Below are 12,053 nucleotides of genomic sequence, written 5' to 3' on the forward strand. Positions count from 1 at the left end.
AAAATCAAACTTGAGAAACCAAAGTGGGGTGGGAAGGAGAGTGGAAATCAGATACAATTTTACTTCATCAGAAACTTTCTGAAAATTCTGAAAAAGTCCTTGGTGAAGTCACAGAATCATAAATATAAGAGTTAAAAGGTGTTTTAATTCCCGTCAAGTTCCAAGTCTCTTATCTAGAAGGAAATTGGAATTCTTATCTAAGTTGAATGATTTTGCTAAGTTCATATAATTAATAATGGGCAGAATCTGGGTTTTCTGAGTTCAAGTACTACTCTCTTTTCATTATAGCCCAAGTAGTGCACAAGATCTCAATTCAACTAACCTGAATCCTAAATAATTTCAGCCCTTATTCACTTCACTGAATGACTAAACCCTTTCTTCTGAAGGGATTCCAGGCATTGCCCACCCATGCATATACAGACCTTATCAATTTCATAGCCAGGAAAGCTAAAGCCCAGAGGTTAGTAATTAACTCAGAAATAAAAGCAATACCAAAATGGAGTCAACTACTTGGCCCCTGGTGACATTCTCTTAAGTGACATTTTACTTAATCTTAAAACTACCTTTTTAGAGCTGGCTTTAGTATTACAGAATACTGAGAATAGGTTCACGTTCAGCTTCTCTGGCACAATTATAAATTTAAAGATTTTAATTACACTTTCTCTTCAACTTTTCAGATCAAGTTATCAAAATATGAGCTTAAATTTCAAAACTGGAGATCTGAGTTACAGTTCAGACTGGGCCAAACTGTTGCTACCTTAGGTAAGTCACTGTCTATTTCTAGACCTCAGATTCTTCCCTTTATAAAATGGGAGGTGGGGGCAAGGCAGGGGAGAGGGAGAGATGGTTAAGCTAGTTATTATCTTTCAGTTCTACTGTTCCTTATCTTTGTCTAATTTCATTGATATGAAAGGAGAAAAAAACTCTTAATTATTACAAATTGTACTAGTCATGAGGTTAAAATAAACACACACACATGCCCAAGAGTCATAGGTTAGCTGGTAGAGTGCACCAGGAACCGCGTTATTTTGAAGTTCTGTTTCAGTCAGTTAAGTTTCTACAAGTCATTCAAAAGTCAATCATTATACACAATAGCTAAATGATGTCAACATTTGGTCCTGAAAAAATATGGCAAACTGAAACTAAATTCCAAGACAGAATCTCCTCCAGGTGAGAATTTGAAATTTTTTATATAGTCAAGCAACTGACAGTGTTGAACATTACTGGATCCCTGTGATACTGGAAAAAGCAGGAGAAATCCCCTCAGCTGCCACCTTCTTGTGTTCAGAAAACAGCTTACCGCAAAGAACAACCAGTCCTCATAGGACTTAGGTAAGACTCAGGAATGACCCACCTCCTTGTTAACCTATAACAAGGCCAAACATAGCATCTGCAAATTCCTATTCTTTGCTTCATAAATCACTAGTTGAATTCTTCTCATAGATCAATTGGAACAAAATGCTAACCAAATTTTGCTTAAGATTTCTTCCCCCAGGTTCCTGAACTTTGGCCCACCCGCAGCCTCAAACAAGACACAGCTCCTCCTAAACAGCTCTTCCCCAGAACACACAGGCCTGAGGGTAAAATGTTCTCTGATCTACTGTCCAATCAAACGACCCTTTGATCTCACTTCCGCACACCCAGTTCTTTTTAGCCTTGTTTACTCCTCCCTATAAAAGAAAAAACCCTTTTGCCTAACCTTTGAGATTCTTGCAGACCTTAAGGTCAGGACATTCTCCCTACTCCAACAGCTCCCTCCCCCTTGCCCTTACAATTGCAATGTTCCTTTCGAATAAAGACCCTCCTTATTAGGGCAGGATTTATTTGACACCTTTTCCAATTCCAAATGCCTTAATTCGAAAGATAACTGACTTTGCTGTTTAAGTTACAGGTGTTGATCCTCTACAAGAAGAGGATCTGCTGTGTTCACCTGTATAGGCTAAAGGCATTCTAAGATCTGAAGTTCTTGGCCACTGCTCTGCATCAGAGGAATGAAATGAGACGATCAACCGGGCAAGGTCAATTATGGGACCACCTGGCCCCACAGGCCGTACACAGTGAAGGGCCATTAACATTCTGACTATCTACCCCGTACTCCTGGACAGATCTAGCGGTTGGGTAGGACAGAAACTGCTTCCTCAGGGGCCTCGGCGTTCTGGGACAGGTGGTAGGTCCTGCCCTACCGCTCATCCTACTGCTCCCTCCCGCTCCATCCTCAGTTGAGTACCCGACCCGCTCCCTTCACAGAACTGACCTCCCGGCCCCTTCCTCCCCACTGCTGTTACTCCAGCCCTCACAGATAGACTCACCATGGCGTCAAGGACAGGTCGTGGGCCAGACGCCCTGAAGTCGCCGGGACCGTCCCTGACCTCCGCTCCCGACCCTGCACCCGGGATCCACTCCACACAGCGAGAGAGCGGGTCTTCCGGCTCTGCCGGAAGTCCTGCTCGCGCGGGACAGGAAGTCCCTCCCCTCTCCTGAACGCCGGCGACCCTACGCCACGCAGAGGTGAGGCTACGCAGGACGTCCTCTATTGCCACTTCCGTGGGTGCTAGGTTAGAGGCTGGGGGCGGTGCTGACCTTGAGAGCGCGCCGGGGAGGCGCAGGCGCAGCACAGGTAGGTGGGCGGACGGCGCGCCGCTGTCGCGCCTGCGAGGATCCGGAGGTAGGTTGGATGGTTTGGGCGAGAGCGCACCTTCGCTTTGGAAGGTGATGGAGGTGCAGGTTGGTGAATGGAGTGGGAGCCAACCCCAGATCCGGCGGATTTAGTGCGGAAGAAAACCGCAGACCGCGCTCTGGCTGAGACAACACAGTAGTTACCTCGGCTCAGTCACGCTCTTTCTCTTTTTACTTTCTCGTGTTTCTGACTGTCCCTTCTTGGAGACTTTCCGGATCTCCACAGACGTGTCCCTTTGTCGTCTTGTTCCCGGCTTTATCGGGTCCTCCAGCTCTACCCTTCCTCAGGGCAGTGGAATCTGATCGTGAGAAGTTTCTTCGCTATTCACAGATACCAGCTGAAGCCAGAAGGACATCCACCAAGCGCAGGGAAACCGGGAAGAGAATTCTGCCTGTTTAATACATTCTAATATGGACGGTTTCCTTTTAGTTTAAAATCAGAAGGGAAAAAGTCAAACTCCCGTATACCTCCTAATTTTATGTTGTTGTTGGCTCTTTTTTCAAAAAAGAACTCCCATATACCTTCAGAATTTTGTGTTGTTTTCTGTACCTGTCACCTCTATCTTTTTATTTGGCTGTACATAGTATTAGTGGCAGGCTTGAAATGTATATACAGAGTATTTTTAACCCAAAAATTAATCTCCTAATTTGGGGATCCTTGCTTAAGTCCTGGCTGTATCTGCACTTTCATCTGTGGGATCTCTTTTTGCCATAGGGTCTAGTTTTGTCGCAAAGCTGGAATTGCGAAGGGAAACTAGGAAGTTTCAGAAGAATTTAGAAAAGTTGAGTTGACAGAGGTGGTTAGAGATGTTAAGTTTCATCCCCCTTACTAAAGTACCTTGAAAGTATGATATCCAAGCTATAAAGTCAGAATTTTGAGCCATCCAAAAGAAGCATGCACAGGGCAGTTGCTTTATATTAGAAAGGGGGATAGAGACTGGGAGTATGAATTGTTTTTACTTTAAATTTTGTTTATTGGGGGATGAATGGCGTGATGATCAGTGACAAGAATAAGTATTAACATTGGAAACAGCTGGGCATGGGGTGGGGCTGGGAAATATTACGTGAAACAGATCCTATTGAGCATGAATCCAGAGAGTTCCAATTCTGCTGTGTGGGACAAGGTTGTAAACAGACAAGCCTCAGGGCATCCGCAAATGGTTAAGTGTGGTAGAGAGGACTGGAGTCTCGTTTGCTGGTGTATCTGGAAAGCAGCTGCTATCCTTGAGGAATAAAAGGTGAAGAAGGAAAGTGGCTATCAGTCTGTCAGTGACAACACGTACTATGAATTCTTACTCTTTCATTTCCTACATAGGGGGTCTTACATCTGTCCTAAACCTGACAGCCTTATTGAGGTTCAGAAAGCATATCCTCCTATGTGACAGTAAGACTGAAATTATTAGGGTGGAATCCATTCCTGCCAGAGTAAAACCACAAAAGGAAATCACAGTCAGTATTCGTTATCTGCTAATTTTTAATAGATCATGGGGTTCTATGTTCCTTATTTGACGTATGGCAAGTTGATAAATAACCCTTGGTTAATATCCTTTAATGTTTTTATTTCTATTACAGTAATATTTTTAAATATTAAAATGCATACAGTATGTTTTAAGGCAGCATCTCCTAGTCTTTTTTTATCCCACAGAGTAATTATAATGTTATGTAAGGTTACATGCCTTGAAGTAGAGGGATTTACCTATTTTCATTACTTAAATAGATGAGAGTCTTTGACAGAGGTACAAAGAAAGGGGGAAATTATGAAAGGGGAAAAATGATGTGGATGATGGAGATTAAGAAAAAATTTGGTAGTTTTTGAGAAAGGAATTAGGAATCCACTCTTTGATAAAAATCTTGGTTGCTTACTATTTGAGCTTTGCTATAAATTGTCCTGAGTGAGAACTGTTCTCAACTACTTAAGTTATCTCTTCCTACACCTGCACCTACTTGGAACATTTTCAACCAGTAAGAACTATCACTTTTTCAAAGTCTAGCTTCACGTTCTTTGCAAAATGTTTTCCAGATTGGCTTCTCTAAGAAATTTCCAGTATATAATTACACTTTCTTACGTGGTGCCTTTGTAATCCACCCCACCCCACCCCATAATGTATATTGTTTTCCTAATTAGACATAAATGCCCAGAGAGTTGGAATCTTTTTTTGTGTGTATTGCCCACCCTCATCCCCTTGAGAAATACCATTTAAATGAATGTTGTAGATAAAATCACTCCAGTTAAACTGCCCTTAAAATAATTTATGGACAAAAATGTTAGTTTTAGGAATACTTATAATAGTAAAAAATTGGGAACGATCGTTAGCAATTAAGAGATCGAAGCAATTAAGACAAATTTCTATCATGTATACTTAGTGGAATATTATCTTGCTATTTTAAAAAGCCATTAGACTAGTCTTTCTGATGAAAGACATAATTATATGGTTGCTTTGACGTGAAAAAAGTCCTAAGTATAGAACAAAGAGTAAAAAATGAAGTAACCAAAATGCATCAATCATCATTACTGGAATTACCCCTCTAAAACAACTTTTCTGTAAGGGGGCAATATTTTTTGATTAATTTTTTTACTTAACAATGTATAAAAGGATTTTTTTTTCAAAAAAAAAAAAAAAACTTGTGCTTTGTAACATCCACCTTTATTACTCTCATCTTTCTAATTTGGGGAAAACATGAACATGTTCTTCAGAAGTGTATTGCAACCCTTTGATAGTTGGATAGCCTTCCTCTGAACTTTTATTTACTTGTTATTGTAGTTGTAGTGAGGACGGCACTTACATATCTGACTAATTGGTTGGACAACTGCAAATTTTACACACATTATACAATGCACTAACATACTGTATTACTAATGTACATAAATAGGATCTTGATATCATTTGATACAATGTGGTGTCAGGAAAGTCTAAACAACCACCACGAAGCCAATAAACAAAACCATAAGAAAGGACCTGTTTAGAACCTAAATTAGCTTTATTCATTCATAAACTATTTATTGAGTATCTACCATGTCCTAGTCACTGTTTTGGACTTAGGGAAAGTGGGGTAAATAGAGCAGACATGGTTCCCTCCTACATTTTAGTGATAATAGACCATAAATAAGCAAGAAAAATATAAAATAGTGCTAGGCAGGGAGTTAAAATAGATGAGTATTTTAGATTAGGTGACTAAAGAAAGCTTCTAAAAGAGTGCTATTTAAACTCCTATTTGACAGGAGAATCCAGTTTTGCAAAAATTGGGGAAACCATTGCTTGCAGAGGGGACAATAACGCAAAACCCTGAGGCATGAACTACCTTGGGAAATTCCAGGAACCAAAAGAAGGCCTGCCTGGTTGAAGCATAGTAACTACAAGACAAGTAAGTTTGGGGGTAGGAAAGGGCTGAGTTATGGTTGCGTTGAAAGCCAGGGAAGGGTTTAGATTTTATTATAACTATAGTGGGAAAAGCATTTTAACCTGAAGAGTTATATGCAAGAATGTATTTTTAGAATCTGCTTTGATAGTATTTTTGTAATTGGATTGTTTAGTTGAGTTACGTGTAATACACTAATTTACCTGGACTTAAATCTACCGTGTTATTTGGTATTCATCTGTCCCATCTCTCCTGTGTTGAGTTTCTCCTTTTTTGCCTTCTTTGAGATTATTTTTAATTATTTCATTTCTTCCAACCCATAAGCCTGACAGTTATATATTATTTTAGTAATTTATATTATACTTCTTCCTGGACAATGTAAGAACCTGAGAATACATCAACTTTGTTTACTACCCTGCTCCATGTTATATACATTGTGTTTCCTCAATATATATTTCCTAAATTCCTTAAGACATTATTCTTTTTATGTAATTAATGTGCATTTATATTTATTCAGACATTTACTTTGTCTGTTGTACTTCATGACTCTTGGAGTTTCTAAGCTTTTATCTGGGGTCTTATTTCTTCCTCCTGAAGAACATGCTTTAGTATTTCCTTTTGTAGATGTCTGTTGTAACAAATTCAGTTTTTGTATCCTGAAACTATTTACTTTACCTTCACTTTCAAAGAACTTTTTTGCTGTAGCAAAATGTTAGTAGCTATTTTATCATTTTGAAGATACATTCCACTGCTTTTGGCTTCCAATTCTCTTTTTGAAAAATAATGTCAGTTTTATTTTTGCCCCTTTAAAGGAATCTCTTTTTTCCTTTGGCTGTTTTTAAGATGTTTGTCCAAAAATCGAAGCAGTTTTATTATGATGTGACTACATTTTTTTCTTTTTTCTTTTCTTTTTTTTTTTTTTTTTTTAATTTGTTTGTTTTCAATTTTGAGGTTTGTAATGCATCTTGAATCCAGGACCTGATGTCTTCATTCTGTTTTTTCTCAGCTCTTATCAGTTACTGTTTCTGCTCTGCTCTCTCCCCTCTGCTCTCCTGGTATTCCACTTAAATGTATAGTAGATCATTGCACTTTATCCCTTATTTCCATTTATTTGTCTCTGTGGTTCATTCTGAATACTTCTTACCTTTCAATTAATTCTTTTATTTTTAATAGTTTCTAATTTCCTGTTAAACTTATATGTTAAAGCACTTATTTCAGTTATTATCTTTTTGGTTGTTATCAGTTCAGGCATTTCTGTTGGGTTCTGTTTTATAGTTTCCAGTTAGCTATCCAGTTATCTATCTCAATCTGATCTTTTATTTCCTCAAACATATTAAGCATAATAATTTAAAAACTTGTGTATAGTAACTGTGGGTCTGCTGTTGCCTGATGCTTCTTTGTTTCTTTGTTGTGTTTATTTTTTATCATATTGTCTTATTTACTTTTATGGGCTTTTTTTATTTTATATTACTTATATCATTTTTATTTATAAAAATTTGTTAATTTATGTTATTTTTGATGAATGCCAGAACTGGTATATGAAATTATAATTAGAGGTCTAAAATGATGATATTTTCTGCAGAAAGGATTTATGTCTCCTAGCAGGAGTTTTGGGCCCTACTAATCCAAAATCACCTTAATCTAGTCAGTGATTGAGATGATTGGAATCTGAGCAGGTCTGCTTCTAGTTGGAACTTTTTCCTAGGGTATAGACCTTTGAGATCTCAACTTAAAGTCTGTAGAGTCAACCAAGGCAGGCCCTGAACTCCAGTTTTTGTCATTTTAACTCACGGAGTTAGTCATATGCTTTGTTCAGCTTGTCAGTCATCTTCTCAAGAATCAGCTGATATCCCAGAAAAAAGCTATCATACATACTGGGTTCAACAATTCTGGCTTTTTTTCCATCTGGATTTTCCACTGCCTCATCAGCTCTCTGATGCTTTCAGATGTTTGTTTTCTATTTTATCCGCCTTTTCTAACTGTCAGAAGAAGGACTACAGGCATACCTTGGAGATACTGCTGGTTTGGTTCCAGACCACTGCAGTAAAGCAAATACCACAATGGAATGAGTCACATGAATTTTTTTGTTTCTCAGTGTATATAAAAGTCATTTTTACATTGAACTATATTCTATTATGTATGAAATAGCATTATATCCTTTTTTAAAAAGTATATACCTTAATTTAAAAATAGTGTATTGCTAAAATATGCTTCATCTGAGCCTTTAGTGAGTTATAATCTTTTTGCTGGTGGAGGGTTTGAGATATTTTGAGAATTACCAGGTTTGACACAGAGATATGAAGGGAGCAAATGCTCTTGGAAAAATGGTGCAGAGAGACTCATTCAATGCAGTGTTGCCACAGACCTTCAATTTTTAAAAAACACAGTATCTGTGAAGCACAATGAAGTTAAGTGCAATAAAACAAAGTATGTCTGTACTGAAATACAGGTATAGAAATAGATGCACTCTTATAAGGAATATTGATTTAAGACGGAGGCAGCATTTCAGGCCAAAGGGAAAAGCAAGAGCATTTCAATAAATGGTACTGGATATCCATATGGAAGAAAATGAAATTGGACCTCCTTGCTTAACACCATACAGAAAAATCAGTTCCAGGTGAATTAAAGATTTAAATGTGAAAGGAAAATCTACTAAACCTTCAGAAGAAAAGATAGCAAGATATCTTTATGCTCTAATGGTAGGGAAATGAAAAACCTATAAAGAAGAAGACTACATTAAAATACATTTTTTAAAAAACAACTCTGTTCCAAAGATACCATAAGCCCTTGGAGCAGTAGTTAATTTCAGCTAGGTGCAAGAAATGTACAAGATGAGCCTGGAACGTTTGGTTGTGCAGTTTAGCAAGGAAGCTACCATAGAATACTAGGATCATGTCAAATTGACTCAGGACACAACTGAAAAGTATCCCTCTGGCCAAAGATGGGACGGTTTGAGTATTAATAAGGACACACAGGTTCATTGAAATCCTTTGAGCACAGGATGGAACATATCAAATGCAATGGATTGGAACATGTGAAATTATCAAATGTCCCTTAATTCATGAGTTTGTAATGATAATAAAACTTACAAAAAGCATCTAATTGGTCAGCATTGGAGGATGTTATGCAATCATTCATTATTTTGAAAACCAGTTTTTTAAAAAGGTAATTAATTGAGTATTGATCCTGCCTTTCTTACATGAATTGTACCACAAGTAACCAAATAATAAATGAGGGGAAGTTTTTCTATATACATACATTAATAAATGAGGGAGGAATGATAAAATTAGAAAATTATCATTTTGAGATTATTAGTGAATAATTGACTTATTGCACATCAACAGCTGCTAATATGACAAATAAGGAAACATTATATGCCTCTTAAAGGAAAAAATACATGTCACCTATTAAAAACTTTTGTCAAAAATTTGAACCTGATACTAAGAAATGTAGAGAATGTGTTAAACACAGTGGCTATGCAATCAGAAAAACCTAATCTCTGGAAATCATGGGACAAATTAACTTCAACAAATATGTTTCAGGATAGTGAGGATAAAAAAATGTAGATTAAAGGAGACATGTAAAAGACATGGAGCAATGTGTAAACTTGTATTAGTTGTCTACTGCTGTATGACAAATTACCCCAAGACTTAACAGCTGGAAACTAAAAATATTTTTTGAGGGTCAGGAATCCAGCAGTGGTTTAGCTGGGTCTCATGGCCCAGGGTCTCATGAGTTTTCAGTCAAGCTGTTGGCTGGACTGAAGATTTGACTGGTCATAGAGGATTCACTTCCATGATGGCTCATTCACAGGGCTGCCTAAGTGTCCTCACAACATAGTTCCTGGCCTTCCCCAAAGAGAGACAAGCCAAAATCACTCAAAGTGATGTACCATTACTTCTGTATTCTATTGGTCCCACAGATGATCCTTGATATGGTGTGGGAGGGAATTATGAAAAAGCATGAATACCAGGAAGCTGGCTAACACAATTTGACCTCCAAAGAGTCACATCATTCCAGTATGCCAAACACACTCATCATCCACCGAAACTTCCCTAAACTTTCATCCCATTAAAGCATTAACTCAGAGTCTAGAAAGCCAAGTCAGTTGTAGGTGTGGATGAGGCTTTTCAGGTGTACTTCCTTAAGCACAGCTCTTTAAATGGAGTTCCTCTTGATTGGAAGACCTGTATACTAAAGACACACAGTATCAGCCTCCACGCACTTAATATAAAATGGGATAACCACAATAGATGTGTTTAAAAGGGGGGAAATGAGATACTTGGTTCACAGGAATTCTGAAATCCTCCTGAGAATAGGTTGGCAGTTTCTTGATTAAGACTGAAGTCCTGAGAGTAAATCTCCATGGCTCGTAACTCTACTTCCTGGTCTCTTGGATCCTCTCACTGTGTCATCCTTCTTTTTCCATATTTACAGCTGTGTACTTGTCTCTGCCTGGAAAAGTTGGGATGTCCAAAAGCCTCTTCTCATTGGGTGCTCTGTCCCTTTCAGTCCAGCCTGGCAAACAGCCCACTAATATAAAAATTAAAGATTTTCTTTTAAAAAATTATATCCTGCTAATATAATTCTTTTATAAACTTGTGGTTCTCATGTGAATTTTATTTGCGTTATACCATTAAACAAAGCAACGTAAATCTCTTCCATATAAACCTTTCTCTGCCTTGGGCTTTTGGTGCACCACACCCTTAAAATTCTTAGAAGCCCTGTAATTTGAGAGGTATTGTCAGGCACACCCTGCATGTCTGAATGAAAATACTGTAAGGCACCATGCTAGATCTTTCTGAGGTCTTAAAGGGTTTTACAACTACAAACTCAACTTCATATTTTCCTGTTTGTGCCTTGGATTTGTTCTTTTCCTGAGCCATTTCCTAATTTTAGCATCATCTGTCACCTAGAGAGATTGGGGATCTTCAAATCCCAAAAGTTCTGGCTCCTTTTTCTTTAACAGTTCTTCCTTTAACTTATCTCTCTCCTCTCACATTTTACTATAAACAACAAGAAGAAATCAGGTAACATCTGTAATATTCTGGCTGGAAACTGCCTTAACTAGGTCAGCCAGTTCATTAGGCGTATTTTCTACTTTGCACATAACTACAGGTGACAAATTTGCTAAACTTACTACCACTTTACTCCTATTTCCAGTAAGACATTTTTAATCTATTAAGACCTCATCTGCAGCCTCCTCAAAGTTACCATACACGTATGAACAATTTCTTCAAGGATCTTCAAGCTTTCACTAACACTCTCCTGCAAGTCCTTCCACCTTCTGCCCACTGCACTTCAAAGCCACACTTACATTTGAGGTCTTTATTATGGCAGCACCCCACTTCCAGGTAATAAAATCTTTATTAGTTTTGTATTGCCTTATAACAAACTACCTCCAAACGTAGTATTTAAAGCAGCAAACAGTTCTCTCTCATGCAGTGGCTGAGGGTCAGAAATCCAGGAATAGTTTCGCTAAATGGGTCTCATTTAGAGTCTCTTGTGAAGTAGCAGTCAAGCTGTCAGCTAGGGCAACGATCACTTAATGGTTTAACTAGTGCTAGAGGATCCACTTCCAAGATGACTTTCACTCAAAGTGTCCTAGTTTGGATAATAAATTATATGTTCATCTTTTTTAAAGTAACATTTTCTTCTTTAACCGGGATGGAGGGCATATGGATCTCTATTGTATCATTTTTCCTTATATCACACATATATTTTACAAATACCCGTTTGAAACCAGCCAGTATTTTTAAATATAATTTTAAATTTTAGCCAGTACAACATGGTAATAAATAAAAATTTGTATTTAGAGAATGTAAATAGGATTTGAATTAAACCCTTATCTTCTGGATGGATGTGGAGATAAATAATTTACTCTCAATACCTGCCTGGCATTGTGGTAAGCCCTTATGGGTATTACTTCATCATAATAGCAAGATTTTTAGGTAGGTATTATTCTCTCTATTTTACACATGAAGAATCTGAGGCACAAACATATGTATATCTTAGCCAAA

The 12,053-nt window shown here is 37.8% G+C and overlaps 1 protein-coding gene and 1 long non-coding RNA gene across 13 annotated transcripts in view; one reads left to right on the forward strand and one right to left on the reverse strand.

Annotated features, from left to right (window-relative positions):
* TMEM161B (transmembrane protein 161B) overlaps positions 1-2,453 on the reverse strand; it is a 66,478-nt gene extending 64,025 nt beyond the window's left edge. For 2 of the 4 annotated variants that reach the window (XM_010992494.3, XM_064482220.1), the window contains exon 1: positions 2,310-2,453. Coding sequence is in view for 3 of the 4 variants with exons in the window: in XM_064482220.1 (XP_064338290.1) it covers positions 2,310-2,312 (3 nt within the window). In the remaining variant the exon portion in view is untranslated. The remainder of the gene's footprint in view (positions 1-2,309) is intronic. The other 2 variants (XM_010992493.3, XM_064482213.1) reach the window with 1 other exon arrangement.
* A 58-nt stretch (positions 2,454-2,511) lies between these two features.
* LOC105099635 (uncharacterized) overlaps positions 2,512-12,053 on the forward strand; it is a 58,558-nt gene continuing 49,016 nt past the window's right edge. For 4 of the 9 annotated variants that reach the window (XR_004135589.2, XR_004135580.2, XR_004135591.2 and 1 more), the window contains exons 1-2: positions 2,514-2,617; positions 5,897-6,039. This is a non-coding gene — a long non-coding RNA (uncharacterized LOC105099635). Of the gene's footprint in view, positions 2,666-5,896; positions 6,040-12,053 lie in introns of all 9 variants that reach the window. The other 5 variants (XR_010378990.1, XR_010378989.1, XR_010378988.1 and 2 more) reach the window with 4 other exon arrangements.

Source organism: Camelus dromedarius, chromosome 3, assembly GCF_036321535.1.
Source record: "Camelus dromedarius isolate mCamDro1 chromosome 3, mCamDro1.pat, whole genome shotgun sequence".
Lineage (NCBI taxonomy): Eukaryota > Metazoa > Chordata > Mammalia > Artiodactyla > Camelidae > Camelus > Camelus dromedarius.